The 25094-nt window shown below is 41.1% G+C and overlaps 3 protein-coding genes across 4 annotated transcripts; all 3 read right to left on the reverse strand.

Moving 5' to 3' along the window:
- Positions 1–155: 155 nt before the first annotated feature.
- On the reverse strand, positions 156–3160 carry LOC128461683 (zinc finger protein 33B). The gene is made up of 5 exons (XM_053446732.1): positions 3114–3160; positions 2563–2697; positions 1889–2004; positions 1389–1532; positions 156–1263 (listed from the first exon to the last, which is right to left on the reverse strand). The coding sequence occupies exons 2-5, from the start codon at positions 2660–2662 to the stop codon at positions 739–741; spliced, it is 885 nt and encodes a 294-aa protein (XP_053302707.1). The 5' UTR covers positions 2663–2697; positions 3114–3160; the 3' UTR covers positions 156–738.
- Positions 3161–3624: 464 nt separating this feature from the next.
- ndufv1 (NADH:ubiquinone oxidoreductase core subunit V1) lies at positions 3625–7665 on the reverse strand. Of its 2 annotated transcripts, none has more exons than XM_053446558.1 (11): positions 7595–7665; positions 6360–6478; positions 6189–6271; positions 5932–6102; positions 5483–5666; positions 5121–5310; positions 4758–4970; positions 4430–4596; positions 4260–4341; positions 3993–4138; positions 3625–3866 (listed from the first exon to the last, which is right to left on the reverse strand). In XM_053446558.1, the coding sequence occupies exons 2-11, from the start codon at positions 6462–6464 to the stop codon at positions 3795–3797; spliced, it is 1413 nt and encodes a 470-aa protein (XP_053302533.1). In that variant the 5' UTR covers positions 6465–6478; positions 7595–7665; the 3' UTR covers positions 3625–3794. The 2 variants fall into 2 exon arrangements, with proteins under 2 accessions (XP_053302533.1, XP_053302534.1); XM_053446559.1 differs by having other exon boundaries at positions 7587–7611.
- Positions 7666–9987: 2322 nt separating this feature from the next.
- Positions 9988–17062, reverse strand: LOC128462185 (potassium/sodium hyperpolarization-activated cyclic nucleotide-gated channel 3-like). Its single transcript, XM_053447484.1, is given in 9 exon segments — positions 9988–10984; positions 11283–11523; positions 12011–12157; positions 12676–12894; positions 13601–13762; positions 13866–14295; positions 16614–16771; positions 16774–16848; positions 16892–17062. Coding segments are annotated over 9 exon segments (1806 nt in total). The 3' UTR covers positions 9988–10781.
- Between the last annotated feature and the right edge of the window lie 8032 nt (positions 17063–25094).

Below are 25094 nucleotides of genomic sequence, written 5' to 3' on the forward strand. Positions count from 1 at the left end.
CTTTCTCAATGGTAAGCCCTGATAAGTCATAGGTATAACATCATAAATACTGTATATTCAGTAGAATATCCATTGTGTATTATTTCATGTGGAAAATGTTATAATCATCTTTTAAGCCATTCAATCAGACACAGAAAAAGCAACAAGACAAAAACTAGACAGAAATGTCACGCTGTTTAATGCAACAATTATTTACTTCTGGGAAGAAAAACAGGCTTAGATTACATAATTTAGGTCTCATAATGCAAAACGAGCACATTTATCAGATTTTAGCTTCATTATGTTTGTGATTTTCTTTACATCTCTCCTGTAGTTGTCACTTACAAGTTTCACAATTAAAAGCAAGGGATTTGAAAGCAAGGCCTTGTGATATTTCAGAGCAGACATAAGATGTGCATCGTTTTAGACACAAGTGTGGTATGTCTTTCTAAAAGCAAGTGAAAAATGTGGTTCCACAAACAACCTCCGTGTTTTACAACCTTGATTTTAAAAATCTCACACGTGAAACGTTCACATACAATTCTTCTTCCTACTGTAAAGAATACTGTAAGAAATATTCTGACAATCATTTAACTGAGTGTTGTAGGATCAGGTTGCAGTCTTTTCTCCATGTATATTATCTCCTTTCTGTTGGGTTCTCGCCCTCAGTGTGGGTGCTCTGGTGGACCTTAAGGGCACTCTCTCGTGCAAAGCTCTCTCCACAGGTGGGGCAGGTGTGTCCAGAGTGCTGAGCCCTAGTCATGTGTGGTTGAGTGTAATCTCGTCACACTCTGTTCCTTCTTGAGTCTTGCGAAGAGGAGGCCCATGGCCCTCCTTCCTGTGTGCCCTCAGGGCTGCAACAGAAGGGAATATGAGGTCACAATTTGCCTCGGGACAAGGGATCTTGAGCTCTGGTTGCAGCTCGTTGGAGTAGCACCCCTCTGTCGGAGAGTCATCTGCTTCCTGATCTTGTTTGATCTTCTTGCCGTCGGCTCCTTGAGTTGTGTCCCTGAGTTTACGGCCACGTTTTTTACCTTGCACCTTAGTGTCACAGTTTAGATCATTAGCAAATTTCTCCTGGTGCTGCAAGAGCTTTTCTTCTGTCTGGAAACCATGACCACATTTACAGCACTGGTAGGTGTTGACGTCATCAGCCATCGCTGGGCTCTGGGGGTGCACAGAAACGCGATGGTTGCGAAGTCGAGAAGGACTAGGGAACAAGGCGCCACAGTCGCTGCAGGGACACCGTCGCTCTATGCATTCGCGTCGTTTGTGTTTGTTCAGCTGCATGGAGACATTAAACACACGATCAAGCACAATAAACAAGTTACTTGATCATTTTCAAAGCCCCTACAGTGTGCTTATAGAGCACAAACCCCAGGCTTACGTGCACCCTGCAGTGCCCTCACCTCAGTGAAAGTATAGAAGGTATTCTGACAGTAAGTGCAGAGGAAGGGCTTCTCTCCTGTGTCGTGGGAAGTCTGGTGCAGGCTGAGCTCCTCAGAGGAGGAGAAGGACTTGTCACACTTGTAACAAGTAAAGAGCGTATTGGACTGTAAAATAATGAGCAGAAAGGTGGTTAAAAATAATTAAATCCTAACTGAAGGCTCTGTTCACTGATACGTCTTTTTAAAGAAGGGCAGAACTTTACAATAAAGAAAAGAATAAAAATCTGTGACCTGTTATAGTCAAGTTAAGTCAAATTACATCTCTATACACATACAGAAGTATAATGTAAAAATATAAATGAACCAATTATAACGGGCATTTTAATCATCCTCTTGTATCTTATAATCAATAAGTAAAATAATCTTCACTTGCAGACTTAACAATCACAATGATTTCAGATGCATTGCTGAGTTTGTTACATAATAGGACGAGCAGGTATCTTTATTCTACTTCTCTCCACCTGCTGCAGCTGCATCTTGTACACGTCCCGGTGGCTCTTCCTCATGTGTCTCTCCTTGGTTTTGAAGTCTGAGAAGGTGATGAAGCACTGGAAACACTGCAGGCTCTCATGCTGATCTGCATCACGATGGGAGGACAGAAAGTTCTATGATTAGTACAAATATCGTGGAATAATCAGATTGTACAACTGCAGGGTAATAACACATGTCTGGTTCGAGGACTCAGAGCATCACAGTGAATAGGTTAGCATCCCATTGGGTTATGAACTATAAAGTGACTATGTTAGCATCACATTGGGTTATGAACTATAAAGTGACTATGTTAGCATCACATTGGGTTATGAACTATAAAGTGACTATGTAAGCATCTCATGTGTTATGAACTATACAGTGACTATGTTAGCATCACATTGGGTTATGAACTATACAGTGACTATGTTAGCATCACATTGGGCTATGAACTATACAGTGACTATGTTAGCATCACATTGGGTTATTAACTATACAGTGACTATGTTATCATCACATTGGGTTATGAGCCATACAGTGCATATGTTAGCATCTCATTGGGTTATGAACTATACAGTGACTATGTTAGCATCACATTGGGTTATGAACTATACAGTGACTATGTTAGCATCACATTGGGTTATGAATCACACATATGTTAGCTCACAGGTCTGCAGTGGAGGGACCACGGGCCCCGGCTTGATCTCCGCCTGAGTGGACTTCTTCTCGCCCCCAACGATAACCTGCTCGATCTTCAACATTTCCATGCCGATGCTTTCACGCACGTCCCGGACACATGGAGCTGCAACACATGAACACGCTGCTGTTGTGTGCACACTCGAACCCGCTGCACATATTGTTGATGTGTTTGCAGGCAAAGCAGAACCGACACCTGCATCACACCAGGCTAACATCCTAGCATAATCACAATGTGTCTGGCTAAATCATACAGATGAATCAACATCCGATTACAGGATGGTGTTTTATTTATATACATTTTAGGCAGACTTGTGATGAGATAAATACAGATAAATACAGCTAGCGTCAGGCCTGAGCTAGCTAACAGAAAGATGGAGGGAGGAGACCCGCTCAGACAAAACTAACGAGACGCTTGTATTCTAACAGTATTTGGTTTGTGTGTGTTGCTTTGTTTGTGTAATTAGATCGCTTCAGATTTGGCTTTTTGTAAACAATTCAACAACGGGAACCGGTTCTTACCGTTCGAGGCGTGCACAGAAATGATGCCGCGCAGGACGGTCTGCCCACGTCACGTGACACGGCGAACGGAGCTCTCGCGAGGTTATGACAGTGGAACAGTGATTTATATCATCTTACATTTAGTCTATAGCTTGTTGGTGGATTTTCTTTTAAGCCAATTCTATTTTATTAAAAAGATTTTCCTCAGAGATGGTTTCTGTAATTTAAGGTAGTTCTTGTCATACTGAAGTTTGATTAAATGTTAATTTTTACAGTATATAAATAACTAGATGCTAAAAAGCAGTGAAATATTATCATAGACAGCTGAGACTGAGAAAAGATTCTGCTACTGCGCCTACTTGGGCTCCAAAGATTGCAACAATCATTTGAGCTTCATCTCTGGATGGTGGGAATAAGTGGAGACACGTTTTCCATCATTATATACAGGCTGTGCATAAAGATATGAGGTTCAAGTGATTCCATGATAGTCATGTAAACAATACATCTAATGTCAAAACAAGAAGTTAAAGGCTTCTTTAAAGGTTCATAGAACTTTATTGGTAATCTTAACATACAAGGCAGACACATAAATGCGAATCTTGATGGTGAAAAGACATCACATTATCCTCTTAAATAATTTGTCATTGACACACGTGGGATATGAGGCAGAAGAAGAAATTCAAGGTAGTAGAAAGGAGCCATTCAAGCCCTGGCCTGCTGCTGGTATTCAGAAATACGGTTTTCCATGACAGGCCTGAAGTGTCTGATCAATCCCTGAGAACGCAGAAAAGAAAACACAAAGGGGAAATAGTACATTAATCTTCAAGCAGAGGAATCACAGATACAGCAGCTGCCAAAATATTGACTATTTCTTTATCCGTTTGCAGCAAATATGAATACCTGCACTGGCCATGCCGCACCATCTCCCAGGGCACAGATGGTGTGACCCTCAATCTGCTTACTGATCTCCCAAATCATGTCGATCTCCGCCTGCCGTGCATCTCCACGCACAAAACGCCACATCATATCGTTCATCCAGTCCACTCCTACAGGACGAAGAAAGAAGGGGGAATAACTCAAAATGCAGAGATGTGCTTTACTGTCAGACGGTGTAAAACTCCTGGCTGGCAATGTTGCTGCATAAAATGACACGCAGTCAGCCCTTACCTTCTCTGCATGGCGTGCACTGGCCGCAGCTCTCATGTTTGTAGAACTCAATCAGGCGGGCAATGGCTCGGATAATGTCAGTCTGCAGAAACAACACGTCCACCGATGTAACAGATGTTTGCCAACTTGCACATGCATGATGAATAACACTGAAGAGTGGACGAACTTACCGATTTGTCCATGACGATTAAGGCAGCTGTGCCGAGCCCAGTCTGAGCTTGAACGAGGCCGTCGAAGTCCATCAGCACATCTTCACACACGCTTTTGGGGATGAGGGGAGTTGAGGATCCCCCGGGGATAACAGCCAAAAGGTTGTCCCATCCACCACGCACTCCACCTACAAGACAGATGTTCGTTTCAATTAGGTAAAAAAAAAATGCATTCACTTAGGCTCTGCTTATGTTAAGCTATCTTAATCTTTTCACACTATGACCCCCATGGTGCAGTTAAAAACAGACAAGCAAATGAAGCATTTAGGCTGTTTGGGTTCATGGGTACCTGCATGCCTCTCGATGAGCTCTTTCAGAGGGATGGACATCTCCTCCTCCACAGTGCAGGGGGTGTTTACATGGCCTGAGATGTTGAAGAGCTTGGTGCCAGAGTTTCTCTCTCTGCCAAAGCCTAGAAACCAAGAGCCTCCACGGCGACAGATGGTGGGTGCAACGGATACCGTCTCCACATTGGCGACAGTTGTAGGGCAACCAAACGCCCCTGTAGGATAGGAGGAAGAGCGAAGTAGAGGAGTCAGAATAGTGATTATTGGGCAAGAACACACAGCACTTGTCTGCTATGGGGATACAAACAAAGGCCCAATAGGACCAGTATTTATCCTCAATTACATCTCTTTCCAGTGGAACTCACCCACGTCAGCAGGAAATGGGGGCTTCAGGCGGGGCTTCCCTTGCTTTCCCTCCAGGGACTCAATAAGAGCGGTCTCCTCTCCGCAGATATACGCTCCAGCTCCACGCATCACAAACACATCGAAGTCATAACCAGAGCCGCAGGAATTCTTTCCAATCAGCCCAGCGGCATAGGCCTCATTGATAGCCACCTAAGAGGAGATATTTCACATTTAATGTTTCAGCAGGAGGAATTTCACATTGTTGCACAAGCAGATCTTGTGTTGTACATAAATTATCATGACTGTCCTTGAATTTTTATATGTTGAAATTAACCCAATTAGGACTTCACAGAAATTGCCAAGATGCATCTACAATTTTCACCTGCAGGTTGGATGACTCGTTGTAGAACTCTCCTCTAATATAAATATAAGCAGCACGCGCTCCCATGGCCTTTCCAGCGATCAGACAGCCCTCCACCAGCTTGTGTGGGTCGTGCCTCATGATCTCTCTGTCCTTACAGGTGCCAGGCTCACCCTCATCCGCGTTCACCACCAGATACTTGGGCCTGAAGAATGAAATCAGAACTGGTTAGATGATTTCTCCCCCACACAAAAGCAGTCACTATAGTCAAGACTGATGGCTGGTATAACTAACAAAGAACATACTGAAAATGTAATTCTCAGTTACAGCCATAAACAATTTGGTTTGGATTAATCACTTCTTGGGGTTTGGAAGTCTTTCAGATTATCTGGTAACCAAAAATCTGTACAAATACTTGGGAAACAGTAAAAGACGATGAAATGTGCTCGATGTTGCGGCTCCTCACTGACCTGCCATCGCTGGGTTTGTTCATGAAGCTCCATTTCATGCCTGTAGGGAAACCGGCTCCACCTCTCCCACGCAGGCCGGAGACCTTGATCTCATTGAGGATCCAGTCGACTCCGTTGAGAAGAATCTCCTTAGTTTTGTACCAGTCGCCGCGCTTCAAAGCCCCGTTCAGCCTGAAGCAAAAAATGTAAACAGGTTAGGACTGTGCTCTTTTCTATAGAAATTATGGACTAAGTGAGAATATCATCGGTGGTGTTACCTCCAGTCGTGACGGCCATACAGGTTTGTGAAAATTCTGTCCTCATCAGCAAGCGGGCCAAATGTTGTTTTCTTTGGAGCAGTCTGGAAACATAATGCAAAGCCATATGAAGGGAATGCTATCTAATTCTAAAATTGAATTGATTTATTTCTGTTATTACGGGCCAGGTACCTGTGCTGTGCTGTTGAACCGGGTGATGGCAGTCACTCCAGCTTGACTGACAGCAGCTGGGGATCGGACCACCCCGCTCACCACAGCTCGAGAGAGGGACAACATCCTTCTTGTAGGGGCTAAGATAATATTCATTAACAGAATGTATTTTATTCAGGAATAGTGCTTGTATGGTTGCTTGTGTTGCGACAGGACTTCACAAGTTTCTTAATCTTATTACATATAAATCACATCACTCCTGTTTTAACATGGAAACTAAAAGGGACAGAGCATTTTTAGTCAGGGCCTGAGGTTCTGGAAGGAAAGGAGATTAGCTGACCATGCAATTCCCTCAAAGTGCCTTCTTCTTATAACACACTTCTGCCAGACAGCCTTTCCTTAAATTACTTAAATATAAATTGTCTATGAACATTTTAACCATGACCTTCTGCTTGGCTTTTACTAAGATCGAATGCATGTTTGACTTATTTGTTGTATTGCTGCCCCTGCGAAGCACTTTGAAATCTGAATTGTGAAAAGCGCTCTATAAATAGAGATTGTTATTAGTATTTTAATCATAAACAGACAAATGAATTCCTGGAATTTCTTTAAACGACGACCAACAGGGCATATTAACTTAAAGTAATACTCTTTTGTTGTTGATGCCCCAAAAACCTTATTTTCTTATCGAGCAGCATCAAAACAAATGCAGTTTGGTTTTAACCAGAAAACAGTTTTATTTTAAACACATCAAAAGCAACAATCGCTGGATTCAATGTCACATAACGGTGGATTTAATCTCGCATTCTAATCACTTGAATTGCTTTGTCTGGGATCTTGTGTAACTTCTGTTGTGTTGTTATGTCAGAGGTGTTGGGGTTAGCTCGCAGCGTTAGCATCGTTCAATCAATGCCCTACGTGGAGACGTTTCAGGTCAACACACCAGTAAATAAACTCACAGAATATCTAACTTAAACTGATATAACCAGGGAGCTCTATTTGAAGTGTTTCCCCTCGTATCAGGGAACACACTGACCTCCAATGCTCAGGTGGCTACTGCTAGCCTAGCTTAGCTTGATTTAGCACCTCTAACCTTGTAGAGTCCAGACAGAAACAGCTGGATCGCGGCAGCAGCTTTTACATTTTCCAGTAGAGACACGTGGATTCACTGGTTCTCATCAGCAGCTGCATGTGTATTAATGTCGGTGTGAAATGTGTGAGGAGGAGAAGATAGAAAACAATCGGGACCTGCTCACCTCCTCTGCGTCCGGAGTTTATGAAATAACCACAGGAAGCAGACGATAGTGGCCCGGATACAGTCACCAACAACCCAATGAACACCCCCCCCCCCCCCCCCCCCCCCCCCCCCCACACACACACACACTCACGCACACACGTTAAATAACAACATCTGCTCAATAAAAGTTCATCTACTGTCATGAATGTGTTGCTAATGATCGCAGGTTTGGCTCCTGGTACTGGTGACAAAATGCCCAGAGAGCGGCATAAGAGACTGATTTATCAACGTGTCACATGCAATGTAAAACGATACATTAACGTCACACCATCATCCTTTAACCCCGGGAAGAACCGGGAGACGCCGCGGTCACACAGACACACACAAGCACATAATCTCCTGTGGGAGGGTGGCGGCTACAGGCTTGTGTATGTCAGTCACCTGTGAAGACCAGCGTCATTTACCCCTGAATCAGCGCAGGAGAGATAATGATGATGATGACAAATTAAATACAAAAAAAATTAAATATAAAATCAAATATATGTATTTTTTAATTAAATTAAATTAAATATAAAAATAATTAAATTAAATTAGACGAAAAAAAGAAGAAAAAAAATCTGCGCGTGCACATCCTGCGCAGAAGCCTACTGCGCACCTCCTGCGCAGAAGGCCATTGCGCACATCCTGCACAGAAGCCCAATGCGCAGGAATTGCGCATTCATTTTTTTTACATTTTTTTTTTTAATTACATTTTTTTCGTTTTTACATTTAATTATATTAAATTTACATAAGATATTTTGCAATTAATAGGACAAATTATCGTGTGTTTGTGTGTGTGTTCGAGTCATTCTATGCTGAAGACAAAATATTTTCTACTTTACTACATATATTTGACAGCCTTACTTAAAATTTTAGATACTGGATGATTTAACATGCTTTCAAAACCTATTGTTAGAGAATAACCCAGCAGTTCTCAACCTTGTCTTCATACGCCTTACAAGAATCAGAGTCTGTTTCTGGTTGTTTCCATGTGATGTCCTGATGCTGCCCCCTGCTTGCTGCTGCTCTAGCTTGGTTTGTGCAGCTTGTGATTAACTAAAGTTGTCCATAAAAGAAAATTTTTAATATCCTTCAAGGGCAATTTGATGTACAACCAGCAATCAGTGCACGACAAAAATAAACCACTATATACAATGTAAATAAAACACAATATAAAAACCCTATAGACTAAGTAGCTGGGGGAAATTTGCTTTTAATAAATGAATTGATAAGTCGATCAACCGAAAATTACCCGTCAACTATTGAGATATTCTCCTTTTAATTTCCTGTTGTGTTTCTAATAATTATTAATGTTGGTGACATTTCCTTGAGGTTTTATTACCTCTGCTAAGGAGGTTATATTTTCACCTCTGATTTGTCAGTCAACAGGTTTATGTAATAAACTAAGGAACCAATAACCACACAACTTGGTAGAAGGAAGCTGCATGGATCAGAGATGAACCTATACGGCTCTGTTGAGCTCTACTGAGTGCCAGTCTAGTGAATGAATCTGGAATCTTCTCTCAAAAAACCTTTCCCCCCCCCATAGGGTTCGTAGTGTGAAGCTAATGAGGTGTTTTATAAAGATGTGATCGAAAACGTCAGACCAAGTGGATCCACTTTATTTCAACATGAACAGAAAAAAAAGAAGAGTTTCATTTCACCTCACAACAGTTCCTCATAGCAGCATGATGCATACAAAGAGATGTATAAAAACCTACTCATTTTGGCAGCATAGTAGGGACACATGCTGATGTCACCACCCGTGGCTCCGTATATTTGTATATATATATATATACAAGAATATTTGTATTCTTATAGCTTACAAATTTGTCTGTGTGTGCATCTGTGTACAGTCCAAAAGTTATTGGAGATGGATGACAGTTTGCATGTGTATGTTGGGGGGGCGCCAATTTGAAATCTCACCTAGGGCGCCAACATTGACGATCACTGACTGATCGTTATCACTTAACATGTAAATTAAATGAATGTGTATGTTAAAATAAAATAAAAATAATTCAAGGTTATTCAAAGTGTTTCTATTCAATCCAACTTTAACCACAACATATAACTTTATTTTCAGAGGAAATAAATAATAATAATAATAATAATATTTGGAAGTTATTTCTGTATTATACCTAAAGCATATTACATTTCTTGTTTTCTGCATTAAATATACCTGAAATATATACTTTTTAAATACAAAATGAATAAATTCAGTGAAAGCAACACAATCAAAAAGAGACAATAATTCACATTGTTTTGTGGGCTTTATTAATATCAGCATCTTATTGCACTATCACTGTGTTACTGGGATTAAACAACTCTGAACCATCTGTAATGTAGTTATCTAAAGGTTATTAGTACCTTCTAACCAACTTAAGGTTTACTTCTGAAATGAAAATAATAAAAAAAAAAGATTTTTACATTTGTTTGCAGACATTAAAACAGATGAAAGTGCAAGGAAAGTGAGTGACTCTAATATTCATGTGTTGAAACAAAAACACTTATACTGGGAAATAAACTGTAGGGAAACAGAGGTAGAGTTCACTATGATAAAATAAACAAATATGACATGTGGTGAATCAAACAAGGACGTATGGCTGCGTACAGCCTGTCTCTGTACAGTTGTTACATCACAGCAGCTTATCCCCAGGGAACAATGGTATTAAACCCTCATTTGTTGCAACCTGCAGACCTGAGGGATCATTTGAATCAGAGCTGTATAAAGCTGCAACACGTATCTCCCAGCTGCTGCTGCTGTGTGCTTCTAATATCCTGGATGTGTGAGCGATAATGAAACTGCAGTCTCCAAGCATACAGGCCGGGGGAATTATTCCTATTTACATGTGGTAAAGAGAACACGTATCACCAAGAATAGAAGAGATTACTTTCTCATTCAAGTTAATACTTTTCCTTTTTTAATTATACAGTGGATCTAACCTGAGAAGTGTTGAAAAATCGAACACAAACCGATCATGTAATAGAATACTGAGATTCAAGCAACAACATTAAATTAAAAGATGGTAGGTTCAATATTTCCAACCAGGTGCAGCAATGTGTTAACAAATAAAATTGAGGGTCTCCATCATCTGGTCCAACAGCATTCAGTTCAGTCAAGGTGTTAAATATCCTACACCAGTGTCTCTGTGCTGGTGCAGAGGAGGTCATTCTGCTGGGGGAGGCTGGTAACTGGGTCTGCGGGACACTCGGCCCAGTCGGTCGACAGCTACGCTCTCGAAGGCCCTCCTCATTAGAGGATGTTCCTCCAGCACCTCGTTGAAACTCTCCACGCTCAGGGAGTAAAGACGGCAGTATGTGTCGGCCCTCACGCTGGCTGTGCGTCGGCCCTGGGTGAGAAGACAGATCTCTGAAATGAGAGTTTGACCGTTAAAGCAACAGATTCATGTTCTGCACTGTCATATATCAATTATCAATATTTTCATTGATTGACTGAGAATTATTAAGCATTTATTTCATTAATCGCTTCCTATCACTTGCAATCACCTGCATGTTTTATCTGTTTGTGTTTAGATTGCATGAAACATCTACATTTTACAAATGATTCATAGATTAGCTGTCAGTGGCAACTTTAACAGGAGACCAACTTAATGGGGAACCAGAACCAGTGAACCTCTTATTGATTTGATGGGGATGACATGATTTACCCCCAAAGTACGCTCCATCGCTGAGCATAATCTCCTTACTGCCACGCGGGAGGACAGTGACGGCGCCGTGCTGGATGAAGTACATTTTCCGTCCCAGGGTCCCTTCTCGTATAATCAAGTCTGCAGGTTGGAAGACCTCAAAACGCAGCTTGGTCAAGATCACTGTCACAAAATGAGGGTCAGTGTTGGCAAACAGCGGCATGTTGGCCACCAGCCCACGGCAGTTATAGCTGACTATCTCCTGCATGGTGGAGAGAAGAGAGAAAACATTCAGAAATTGTGGGATTGAGTTATATATATCTTTTTGCGGAAATGAATAAAATATTTAAATAAGGGGAAAAACTGCCAAATCTCCCCAATTTTTTACTATTCATATTTTTTGCCATTTACAAACAAACAATTTCTAAACATTCCAGCTCCAGAATGTAGGCAATTTCTGCTTTATCTGATTTATATCATCTTAAACTTGAGTTTCTTTTTATAAAAAAAAGCAATATATTTGAAAACATCACCTGGACTAAACATTGCATTTTAAGTCATTAATTGAAAAGTATTTGAGTAAGATTAATCAGTAATGAATAGATCTTTATTTTGGCAAAACCTTTGTTTATTTCAATGTTATTGTCCAGGCCTGGATTTGCATCTGTGTGGACAGGTGTCATTAAAATATATGATTAAAGAGAATCTAAGAAATCCAAGTCAACTCAAAGTTTGAATGGGGAACCCACCTCCTTGAGCGGATCACTGAGCTCTCCGAGGATGCTGTCCTCGTCGAACATCTTGCCCTGGAATCGCTGCTCGTAATAATCATGGATCCTCTGCCTCACGTCCGCTGGCAGTTTATGGAACGACATGTACTGCTCCACTTGTTTATACTATAAAACATTTGTACAAAACAAAACTTTTGATTTAATATTTGTGACGATACAATTGAAACTCCACATGATTGTTGTCAGACTAAATCCCATTTTCTACCATGTGATGCTAAATTAATAATTATGCATTTATTCGATTTGTGTTGTGGCTTTTGCAGTTTTAAGTGGATTACAAACTCATTTGTAATGGGCATTAGCAAACAGTGATCCAGAACAAAGGTGCCGCCATTCGTCTATTCATCCGCTCTGCTTTATCTTGTGAAAATCCCCTGGAAAGGGTCACAACAAGGTCACAAAATCTATTAGATAATTCAGATATTCTCCAGGCATTTGGCACATTTTCCACCAATAAAGCACGAGCAAGCCTGTGATGTAAAACGGTTTTGAAGTTAAACCTTAAAGCCAGAATCACAGTCACATCCATGTGAGGCTCTTAGGGACGTATTATCCACAAAACAACTGCGGCTGAGGGTCAAAAGGTTTTGTTGTTAGTTAAATGTTTCCGGTCAGATGTTCACCTTCTCTTGGTACTGACGATGTGACGCATCCAAAGACTGAACCAGGGTCGTGGCGTGGCCGAGGAACAGGGCGTAGCAGGTGGCCCCCACAACCATGCTGACCATGGTGAGCCACACGTCACTCAGGCCCTCCGGAGGGTGGGCGCCGTATCCTATACACAGCATGTGACTCATGGCCATAAACAGGGAGTAGGAGTACTGTGTGTGCCATGTAGCATTCTGGGAAATGGATGGGAGAGGAGACATGACAAAACAGTGTTGTAGTGAGAAACATATGATCGGACTATGTTGGATAAAAAAATGCCTGATTAATTTTACTGAGGTTAAGTCTTCAACAACAATACTTATTTCAAAAGTGATCCTTAATAATAATTTCCTAGAATTGAGTAGTTAACAATAAGTGGCCAAGTAAGGAAAAGAACCAATTAAAAAATATTTATTTATATAATATTTATATTTAAAATAATATTTTATTTCACTTTCTTGCTGAGGGTTGGATGAAAAGATTCTCATGATGGGAGTTTATTAACTTGTGCAAATCTTAAATTAATCTTAATCTTAAATTAATCTTAATCTTAACATGTGACTCTCAGCAAGAAACCAGACAAGTGTTTTTCCCACAATATCACTCCATTCCTTTAATTTGAATAATTTATGTATTTAAATTGGCTTCAAAATGGGTTTTAAATCATAAAATGTTCACACATTATAAAAATATTTCAGGTTTAAAGGAATCATTTGACATTTATTGAACAATGACAAGATCGATACCACTCTCAACTGTTATGTTTGTATGCTAAGCTAAGCTAATTAGCTGTATACGCTTCATTTTTAACGGACAGATTTCAAAGTGGTATCCTCATTTAACTTTCTGAAATAAAAGCACATTTCTCTCAAATGTTTCTCATATATTCAGCCTCCTCACCACCATATTGTTCTTGGCTACCCAGCAGTCTGGAGGAAAGTCCTGCAGCATCGGCACCATGAAGGTCAAGCATCCATCCCAGTGACACAACAGCAGCATCATGCCAATCAAGTTCACTATGCGCACCACTGCACTGGCCAGGTCATAGGTCATATGGAAAAGCTGACAGAGGGGAATTTTTTATGGAGAGAAATAACATTCAATAATAAAGATTTGGAACATCTCACGTACACTGTAATAATATTCTCCTTCTTCCTCTCTTTACCTCTTCCCACTGGTGAATGTACCGGATGAGGCGAGACAGTCGCAGAAGACGCAGCAGACTCAGGATCTTGGTGAAGCGCACGATCCGTAGTGCGCGGGCAGTGCGGTACACGTCAGACGAGTCGTGCCGGGACTCCAGGTCAACGATGAGGAAGATGTAGTCGACGGGGATGGAGGAGATGAAGTCCACCATGAACCACGTGCGGAGGTAGTGCCTGCGGATCTCTTTGGGGTCCAGGATGACGTGGCTGTCCCCTTCCAGGATGCCGGTGCGGAAGTTGAAAACCAAGTCCATGAGGAAGAGAGTGTCAGACAGGACGTTAAAGGTGATCCAGGGGGGGGTGTTCTGGTCCTCAAAGAAGGTGATTCCCCACGGTAGAATCACCAGATTACTCATCATCAGCAGGAGCATCACGATGTCCCAGGTGAACCTGGACAGAACATGATGGAATGATAGAAAGGTGAGGTTGGGCAAATATAAAACTGCAAGCATTTCATTTTTTGCTTATTTGCCCCAAACCTTTTCCCACCAGTGCTAAGGAGGTTATGTTTTTATCAGTGTTTGGATGGATGGATACATTATGGGTCAGGGAGGAAGCCATAAAACAAAACATGAAGAATTCTAAATAGAGTCTGGTTTATTTGTTACAGAGGCAACTCTTCTGGTTCAGGGAGCTAAGGATCTTTGGCAATAAACACCATTCAGTTTTGTTTCAGTTCAGAGGATGGGACTTCGCATTCAGAGATGGATAGTAGTTTTTTCTCGACTTTAAATACACTTAAGTGTTTGGACATGGATCCCAACAAAATGAATCACCAGGTGTGCCTGCAGTGGGCGCTGTTGCTCAGTAAAAGTTACACAGCGTTGCTTTAAGTTGAGTTGAAGTCATCTGATCAGGTGTACAGTGTACTGTGTACCGTACAGAGACCCATTTCAGAGTGACCCTTATTCCATTAACAGCTTCTGTCACAGGAGGAACCCCTCTAATTAAAAATACATGATGTTCACCTCACTAGGCTCAATGTACTTTAAAGAAGACAATGCAGATACGTAAATGTCACATGAGAGGTTTGACCTGCGATGTGTTGGATTGATTGGTCTGACTTCAGAGTGTTGAAGCTCCAGCGTGTGCTCTGCACATCACTGTCTGCTTCATGTCATACAAGTCCCACTTTACTGTAGGTCTCCCGTGTCTTGTTATACCCAGGTGCGGGTTTCCTTACAGCTTGTTTCCATCATGTGTCAACCACCACGGGTCTCTTTCTCTTCCTCCCCTTTCATTACAAGGGCACAGTAACAGAATAGGAACCAGACTATTTCTAATTACCGTCACAGCTCGCCGTTTGCAATGTGAACCCTGTGAGAAAACAACCTTCCACATTCTTCAGCTGGACAGAGCGGAGGCACAGATAGATTAGTTCCTCATTTTCAATCACGTTTATCCCTCCATCAATCTCTTCTGTCTACGTGCCCTGTGTCTACACGCTGGTTTACATACCTACTTATCATCTTATGCTGCAACAGATTAGTGGTTGCATGCTGCTAATATCACAGCTAAAGACTCTGCTGTTTATTTGAAGTGAGTGCATACCATATATATATATATATATATAGCCCTGGTTCTTCACCTGCACCACGGAGTGGTCCATGACTTTGAGTGCAATGACTCAAAAGCAACTGCATGAATTGCCATTGAAATCAGGTTTCCTCAGACTTGAGCGTGTGGACATGTTGACATTTGGATTTACATTGCAACGCTGTCACCAAATACATCCTAATAGACCAGCTAGCATGTTGTGATCAGAACCGTAGAAGGTCCGGGCATCTGTGTCTCTATTACATCTGCACAAACTCCATCTGCTGATGAAAGCCACATGATACCGCTGACCCTAACCCCTTGCAGAACCAACAGGTAAGAGGAGTTATTACGTGAATAACCCCACCCACTTTAAACTGGATTCCAAATGCAAAAGAAAAGCGACCTTCACCCCTGAACAGAAAAGCTGAGCATGACAAACATTCTGTTCCAACTCGTCCATTTTAAAGGGGAAGTTAGAGCATAAGGTTTAAGGGTAGCAGGCCTTCAATAATCCCTCCCTCAGCTGTCTGTGTATTATTGCATAATAGAGCAAGATTGGAATTATAGGGATTCTTATGGGCAATAATCCCTCTGCACGGGTTTATCCCCTCTGTCTGGCATAGGCCTGATGTTTAAAAATTGTTTAAATTTGATGGTGGTTGTTATTAGTCACCACACAGATGGGTAGCTTGGGAATCACGGCTAAAATGCTGTTAGGCCCCAAAAGCTGAATGATCGAACCAATCCTCCAATAAGTGCGACAAAACCAGGGCAAGGAAAAGACTAAATTATTGGGATCAATGTTTCTTCCTTCTCGTAAACAGGGGGAAAGGGAGTCACAGGGGAGTGGTATCATTAATCCAGATGATCTTGTCCTATATATTGTATCACTAATCAAATCCCTTCATCGCCTTATCATGCACGAGGAACCATCGCATCAGCTGTTGTACCGCATTCTGTCCTTGGAGGAACTGGATAGAATCGCTCTATCGATGACTTTAAAGAGGGATGCTCTCAAGGTAGATTTATGATACATTGGGTAGTTTTGTGCTGGGAGAAGTTTTCATGTGGTTTTACCGTTACTGTGGAAATTATATATGGAAACTTTCCCATAAAAAAACCTGTGACAACAAGAAGAAATTCTGAGAATAATCCAACCTCGCCGTTACCTGAAGTTACTGTAGGGGTGGATGATCCACACGCCAAAGCTCTGGACCCTGGCCTGCTCTGCAGCAACCCCCTTATGGCTGCCAAACATGCGCAGGGAGAACTTGTTGACCCCGGGCTGCAGCAAGGAGCCAAACTGCTTCTGGAAGTAGTTGGACTCGTCCTGCGAGGGGACCTCGCTGCCTCCGTCCCCCTCCTCGTTGGTGTCCTGCAGGCCATCGGGGTCAGCCGTGTAGTCTTCATTGTGGGTCTTGACCAGGGTGAAGAGAGTGTTGCTCACATCGCCCTTCTTGTCTGCCTTTGGGGAAGGGGTGCCAGGGGGGGTGGTCCTCTGGGAGCCACTTCTCCATCGTGAAAAGCGGAAGCTGCTCCAGCTTCGGTACCTGGGCGTCTCTGGCTTGTGAGCCGGGCTCTCATAGACGTGGTCGATACTCCTGGAGGGGCTGGTCATGGCGACACCTTCCAATTTAGACTGCTCACAGCAAAGAGGTGTCTAATGGGCCTGTAATTTAGCTTTTCGGGGCCTGACTATAAAGTTCACTAACTAAAAAAGGTAACTCGCAGAAGTCATTTGCTGTTTAGTTAACTTCATTGACATGAGTTATATAGCAAACATATTTAGAAAAAATAAAATGACACGATGAACTTTACAATAGAGAAGTCGAACTTAAAAATACAATATCTTCAAGTGACGCCACATAAACCTAAAATACCATAACCTCACTCTTTCCTCTCTGCTGATTACACCATATACATTGCAAACCTCCAAATCATAAATGCAATATCCTATATAACAATTTCCTGACTGCAGTTCTTACAATAATAATCCATGAAAAGTCGCAGCGTCCAATAAAAAAGTACTTTCCTGAGATGAACAAAGGGAAAAGAGAAACTTCTGCAGCCTCAGATGCTCAGTGTGTGTGAATGTGTGTGTTTGTGTGTGTATGTCTGTGTGTGTGCCATCAGTAGCCTTTAATAATCGGCTTGTTGGCATAACTCACCTCCCTCCTCCCTCTTTGCCTCCCTCCTCCTCCCTGCTGAGAAAGTAGTCCCTCCCTCCCTCTCTCTGTCCCTCTCTCTGTCCCTCTCTCTCTCTCTGTGGGACACAGCGTTGATGCGGCTGCAGGTCAAGTTGCACAGTCATGTTAAGAAGTCTCCAGGTCAGAGTATCATCATTTCCTCATGACTCTATATTCGGAGGGAGAACCCCTTCCCCTTTACCTGATGCATGTTAAATATCGAAATTGAAATATTAAATAAGTATTAATCGTCCTAAAAATCTCCAGTTATGCTGCTATATGCCAAACATTTTTAAGGTCTTGACCTTCTATGTAAAGTGCCTTGAGATAATGTATATTATGATTTTATGCTATAAAAATAAAATTGAATTGAATGCTGCTTTAAGACATAAATAAGGCAAAAGAAAGTGAATTTGTATTTTAATACATTAACAATATTGATCAATGTGGATTGACAAAAATCAATTGATAAAATAACACTTTAAAATGAAATAAAAAATAAAATAATTTAAATAAAATGTTTTCCTTGTTTAAATGTACTTTGGACTAAGTGATATAGAGTAAAATGGCTGAAATGCACGCTCATAAATATCTGTTTGTTTTAGCTACACCTATGTATTCATGTGTTGAGTCACATACAAACTTGAAAAGTCCCTCAGTGCTGCCAACATGTGTTCTCTCCTGGTATATCACTATCATATTTCACTACTGTCGTCTATTCCCTCTTTACAGTGGCAGGTGAGGTGTTCACGTTTACACAAGGGACTCACACACTTAAGAGGCTGCATTCACAATTTGTGGGTCAAACGGAAAGCTTGCTCCTTACAGTTATTTATATTCAAATTAATTAGACAAAATAATAATAAACGGCAGTCTGGGTGCAAACTAAGAGTGGGATACTGGGGATTACAAATATTATCTTTCACACATGTGAGCAAAAAAGCAACAGGTCAACTAATAACCACAAAACTAAAACCAGTAACTTGTAAGGGGACTGCTGGGCCTTGTTGGACCTATATCTGTGCTCTGCTGAATGCCTTTAAAGTTTAACTTTCTGTCCTAAATTTGATGATAAATAATTGCTCAGGGACAAAAAGATCCTGAAAAGCATCAAACAGTTTTATTATCAGTGTCATAGCACTAATGTTGGCTCAACAACATATCAATACCACTTCATACATGAAGGAGTATTAGGAGAACAAATCTGACATAAACATTGATTTACTGGCATGGGGTTGTGTCTCCTGGTTGCTGAGGTTTTCATGCAGCTGCCGCCACAGTCTTCGCACATAATTGCCTAAAACACAAAATAATATCATTGTTAATCCACTTATTAATGCTCTGTAATAGCAAACATTTGATTTATGCAACAGTGTTTGTGTCTTACAAATCTCCCAGGTCCGCCCTCAGGAAATCACATATTGGACTGTGTGCCTTTAGTTGTTCTTGCAGTTTGGCAATCTCCCCCTTCCAGGCATCAGACTCAACTTTTAGAGGAGCTAAATGACAGAAAGAAGATGGAGATGATTCGGTGACACAGTCATCTCTCCACACGGTGGCAGCAAATTATCTGTGAGGTGGTTTCGTGTTTATACCTTCAGTGTCTGTGAGTTCCTTCTCTTTTTGAGCCAGCTCATCGCGTCTTGATTGCTTGGATTGAAGTAAAGGAAATGTAAAAGTGAACCGAAGTGAAATTTAAAGCCGCTGTACAATTATTTTCATAATAATAGAGTTAAAGAAAATGATTTGCAGAAACATTTGAATAACATTGAAAGACAATTAACATTGATGTATGAATATGTAGACCACTTTTTTTTTCCAACCATATGTAATAAAACATGTGGAACTATCTCCTATAGATGCACTACGGTTTAGTGCAGTACATTCCAACATTGTGGTCAGACCCTGGCCTGCGGGTCAAAAGAGAAATCGAATGTATCGTGAGATTATTACCGACTTCTGTTTGAACTATCATTTGTAATTAAAAGCAGATTTGGTATGAAAAGTGCTATGTGGATGTACAATTTTTATTATTAACTGGGAAAGAAGAAAACACAAAGTTCTGCTGCACATCTATTTTTATCTGAGGTAAATGCACCTGAGCCTAAACTAGACAGATTTTTATGAGTAGCCAAAAGAATAAGAACGGAGAGCATGAGTTTAATCTTTCCAAATATAAAGCATAACCTCAACATATGCTTTTTGAATGTAAATATGGTGTAGCACAGGTATAAAGTGGCACAAAGAGATACAAAACTGAAACTCTACTTGGATTCAGTACTCGAGTCATGCTTTCCAGCATTGCTTTGTGGGCCTTTTTATTTACCTTTTCTGTTTGACAGGTCACATCTTCTTTCTCCTTCTTTTGCTTCTCTGCTTCCAGGATGGGCATTAAAGGCTCCAGCTCCTCCACTGCTTTCTTCCCCTGCTGCAGCAGCTTCCCCACCGATTCTTTGAATAAGTCCTTGTTTGACAATCGATCAAACGTTTGTTGGAAATCCTCGTTCGCCCTCTCACTCTCCTCCTCCACAATGGACAGCTCCTTGTGCTGGCCCATAATAACCACCACCAATCCCAAGGATATCATGATGGAGAGAAGGCCCACAATCAACTCAACCCGCATTGTTGTGGCTGTTCTGTGTCCTTGTGAGCAGCAAAGGGAAAACTAAAGCTTAACAAGTTATCATTAAGTGTGGAGCAAAAGTCACTGGACTTTAAATGTCCTCCTTTCGTATATCTGTCCTCCTCTCTACCTCCTGTTTGCCTGACTACTTCCTGCTTCCTCACTACCGAGTTGTTGATTGACACTCTATCTGCTGCTAATGTCACCTCCCGAGCCTCTCCCTAGCTCTCGATAGCCTGGTTTGCAAACAGGCTGGACAACATTGCTCCCATTGACAGCGCACAAGGCTCAAATATGCAGGTGAGGAAGTACAGAGGTGTGCCTTGTACTTTGGTCTTTTTCAGTCCATACGCAGAAAAGCACTGGTATCCAAAGAACTCAAATAAGGCTTAACAGAAAAAAACAAGGGAACACTAGAAACTTACAAGCGAGGGACGAAGGAGGAGAAAAAATGAGAAGGTGGTGAGAGGAGTGTCTCTGTGTGTGTGTGTGTGTGTACACATGGGTAATTAGACACAGGGGAATCACATGAGGAACAGGCGCAGACAATCACAGGGGAAGGAATCCAAGGAAGTAAAGTGGGAAACACACAAGGAGCAAAAACATCTAAATAAAACAGGAAAACTGAAAATTCTGGGAGAACACAAATCCAAACACAAACATAAGCACAAGGAGACACACAGGGCGAAATAAAAAAGAAATCTAAAAATCAATAATTAAGATTCTCTTAATGTCAGAGGGCAAAGTCCAAAATAAAGAGTCAAGAGTGATGACAAATTATAAGAAGAAGAAGAAGATGAACAAGAAGAACAAGAACAAGAACAAGAACAAGAAGAAAAAGAAATAGAAAAAGAAGAAAAATGACATCAACGAAAACAATAATAATATCACTAATACATCTATAACTATCACTATTACAAGAATGACATAAATCTGGTTCTGTTGGAGATTTGCTTTTTCTGGGAACTGCTGGTCTCGACCTTACCATGTAAAGCACCTTCATATAATACAAATACAATAAAATTTAATTTAATTAAATCAAGGTTTTCCTACTTATATGCTTCCCTAAATTTGTCCCTGAAAACCTTCAACCAGAGGGTATATTTAATTACTTTTTACATACAGTTATGTATATATATATATATATATATATGGTATAACTTGTCCCTTGGGAAATATCAAAACAGGGATGAATCAGTTTGTGTTGTGTATTTAAGTATCAGAACTTTGGAAACACTTTGGAAACTAGTACATTTTTGTTGGATCTCACAATAACGTGTTTTGAAAGCAGGTACAATAATTGCTTTTATATAACAAGTTTATCACATTCCTCTTAACCCACAGTTAATTATCACAGTCCTATAATGCGATTACTGCATAGGAGGGAACATGACACAAATATGTCATTTATGTTTTATGTTTGTTTCAGGAGTCTCCTCCTGTCTGCACAACGATATAAAGTTTCCATCTCTTCTGTGGAGCAGGGTCTACAGCTACATTAAAATCACATCATGGTTCACTTTATTTCAGCACAGTGGAAAACCTTTTGCAATATTTCACTTAAAAAAATCCCTATTCCCTATTTGTTAATGTGAAATCTGAAAATTCACAAAACAGAGCCGGATAAGAAACAGCCCCAGCAGCTCTATCAGGTTTCCAGTAGCCCAACCCTCTGTGTCTACTCGGGTCAAAACAGTTTTACTGGTTAAACAGGTTCAGAGTGATAATCTGTTTTATTTTCCAAACCAATGTATCATATTGCAAACGCATTCTGCTATCTGGGTTTTATTTAAAAACTTGTCTTTGCATAACCTTGTTGTTACATTGATATAATTGCAGCTAAGGATCTAGAAGAAAATATGAATATGAACTTTATACTTCACTGAAATGATGTATTTACACAAGTCACACACTGCCTTTATTCTCATGGGCGTTTACCAAACGGCCACAGTGTCGACAGAAATCAATATTTACCCGAAACACGTTCAAACCAAATGATGGGAACTGTTCCAGGTGAAAAATCATAATGGTTTGATGAGACAGATCATTGACTGAGTGTAAAACGATAGACGACATGATGGCTCCCCAGACAAAAGGCCTTGATCACCACCTAGTGGCTGGTGTGAGAATTCAATATTTTAGCTGTTCTGGGGTCTGACTGTATTCTTTGCAATAAAGAGAGGAGGGGGGGTCTTGAGCAGGTTGGGCCAGATGTAAGGCCTTTATACAAATGATTTATAAATAACCCTTGGTGCATAGTGTTAATAATGAATCTTATAATTGTTCTGAATTCTAACTTTTGGTATTAAACCATTATTCCCATAGATTCATTCACATCAACTATATTTCATGCAGCTGTCTGATAAGTTCTGGAGGTCGGACAGAGTGACTTTGTTGACATTGTTTTGTTTCGTTGTTTTGGTTTCGAGGATCCTAATGTTTACATCAACAGGAAATTGTTTGGATATAGCAGGAACATCATATTCCTTTCTCCAATGGCCCACATGGCATCAGCTGCGTCAAGGCCTTTCATGAGGAGAATATTTTGCTAAGCAACTATCAGAGTAGTAGTAGCGTCACGGAGAGCGGCTTCTTTTCACTTCCTGGATTCCTTGACAAGAGGCAGGGGACTACAGCTGTGGACCAATAAGGGAGAAGCAAATTGATTTGCGGTGACTCCCCTTCAATCTTTCATAACCAATCATATTAAATCTACTGTTATAATTATATCAAGCCCCTTTTGTTCGGGGCCGTTATTAACTACCCATTGCTAACTGATTTAGGCTGTTATAATTGTCCATAACTATGTTGCCCCCATTTCATTGCATCTCAATACATAGGGGAGAGCGGGGTAATGTGGGACATTTTTTACATTTGCTCCCCTCTAGGCGAGCTAAAATGATATATCATTAAAATGTACACATTTCCCATTAATTCAGGATGTTTTCTAGCAATGGAAATGATCAGAATGTCTTCAGGACAAAGGGCAGTGAAAATATGATTGTTTAAAAAAAAAGTGGTCTTGTGTCCCACTTTCTTTTTTCACTTTAAGACTACCATAACAACACATGTTGGGGAGTTTCTGCTCATCTTGCACACTTCGTCTTCAGGACACTTCATAGTGCTGCAGTCATGTTTCTCTGACACAATGGAGAGGACACAAAAACCATTTCATTCTTAGTTTACAGCCCAGTAGCATTACTCTTAGTTATAAGTTATGTGACTCTATAGTGCACTGTGCTATTGCTTGGCTCTACTATGCTCTTCAAACAAATATATACTATTTTATACAACACTTTACTATACCACGTTAAGCTATGCTATACTACACTATGCTTTACAATGAAATACAACTGCACTACAACAATCTAACTACTATAATAACCTTGCTTAATGGTAGGCTTTGTTTTTCCTAAATGTCGCACACTATGTTATGCTGTATTTCATATTACAGTATATTTTGACTGAGTCTTTCTCCTTACCTGCTGTTTCGCCAGATGCAGGGGATCCATACCCATTAGCAGAAGCAACACCTAAACTGTAGACACCAAAGGGGGAGCTGGGGTGAGATATCTGATAGAAGGTTGCCCCGGTGCTATATTGCATCTTAGCCCAGGAGAAATCCGTCCCATCGACTTTATGCCAGTCAAAGTTTTCAGACTTGGGCTTGGGATCAATTTTGATGTCAGCCAGGTCTTTGTTTCGTGCCACAGCTAAGATTGTGTTGTAAAAACCTCCCTGTCCCTCCAGGGCGTAGGAAGTAGTAAATGAATTGTGGGCAGTATAGTCATCACGAAGGGATCATCATGATCTAAGAAGTCAATAGGACCCCCGTTGAATTCAAATAGGACCTGGACACCCTTGTCGGATGTCAGATATATAGCATTTGGCCAATATTATTTTATCTCATGAGTTTCTCCTGCATGCATTGCATAATACTGGTCTCTTCCATTAATACTCATGCTAATTTTGGAGGGCTCGGATGCTTGGATGTAAACGCTGTCATATGGACTGGTAAACATGTTGTGATAAGGCAGGGGTGCTATGATGAATTCCTTCCCCCAGCTGTACACAGGAAGGAGTTGTTCGTAGACGTGGTTGCAGGAGGTGAATTTCTGAACACAGCTATGTCCCGAGGAGACGGCAACAGGAAGACGCGAGACTACTTTCGTGCCACTCAGGTTTTCCCCGCTCTGAACCTGAGCAGCCTCAAACGCCTCGAGCTTTATGGTCATCGTGCTTCCTCTCTTGTAATATTTCCCAAGGAACCTGACTGAGCCCTGCAGGGAAATCTCAACTGTGTTGGGCTCCTTGTGGTTGGTGATGGAATATTCTTTAATGCCGTTATTCTGGTCGCCGGTGGGAGTGAATATGTAGTACTCAGTCCCCCAGTCCTTTACTGGGTAAACCACAGAGGTGTCTGCTGTGTACTGCTTGAAGTTGAGTGACGTCACACTGACATCTTGGCTCGCCTCAATCAGGGCAGTCTGATTGGACTTTTTGCTGCCCTTCATCTCTACGCTGTTAGGAAGCTTGAAGGAGAAGCTCTTACTGGGCTCAATTTCCTCCACTTTGACCTCACCCTCGGCCGTCACCTTCACTGTGGTGCGGCCTTGGGAAGAAGGCAGAGCTGCAACTTCAACAGAGAAACGAGTATCCTTAACATCACCCCCAAGGTTTTGCATGAATGATGTGGCAAACTCTCTTCCTGCTGGTAAAGCCGAGCAGAGCCCTGCAATAAAACAAGGATGAAAAGTATAAAATCCCTATTGGTCAATAAATCGAAGCGATTAAAGAGTTTCTCCAGATATTTCAGTTAATTAATAACAACAAAATACAAT

Source organism: Pleuronectes platessa, chromosome 18 (assembly GCF_947347685.1).
Source record: "Pleuronectes platessa chromosome 18, fPlePla1.1, whole genome shotgun sequence".
NCBI classification, from domain to species: domain Eukaryota; kingdom Metazoa; phylum Chordata; class Actinopteri; order Pleuronectiformes; family Pleuronectidae; genus Pleuronectes; species Pleuronectes platessa.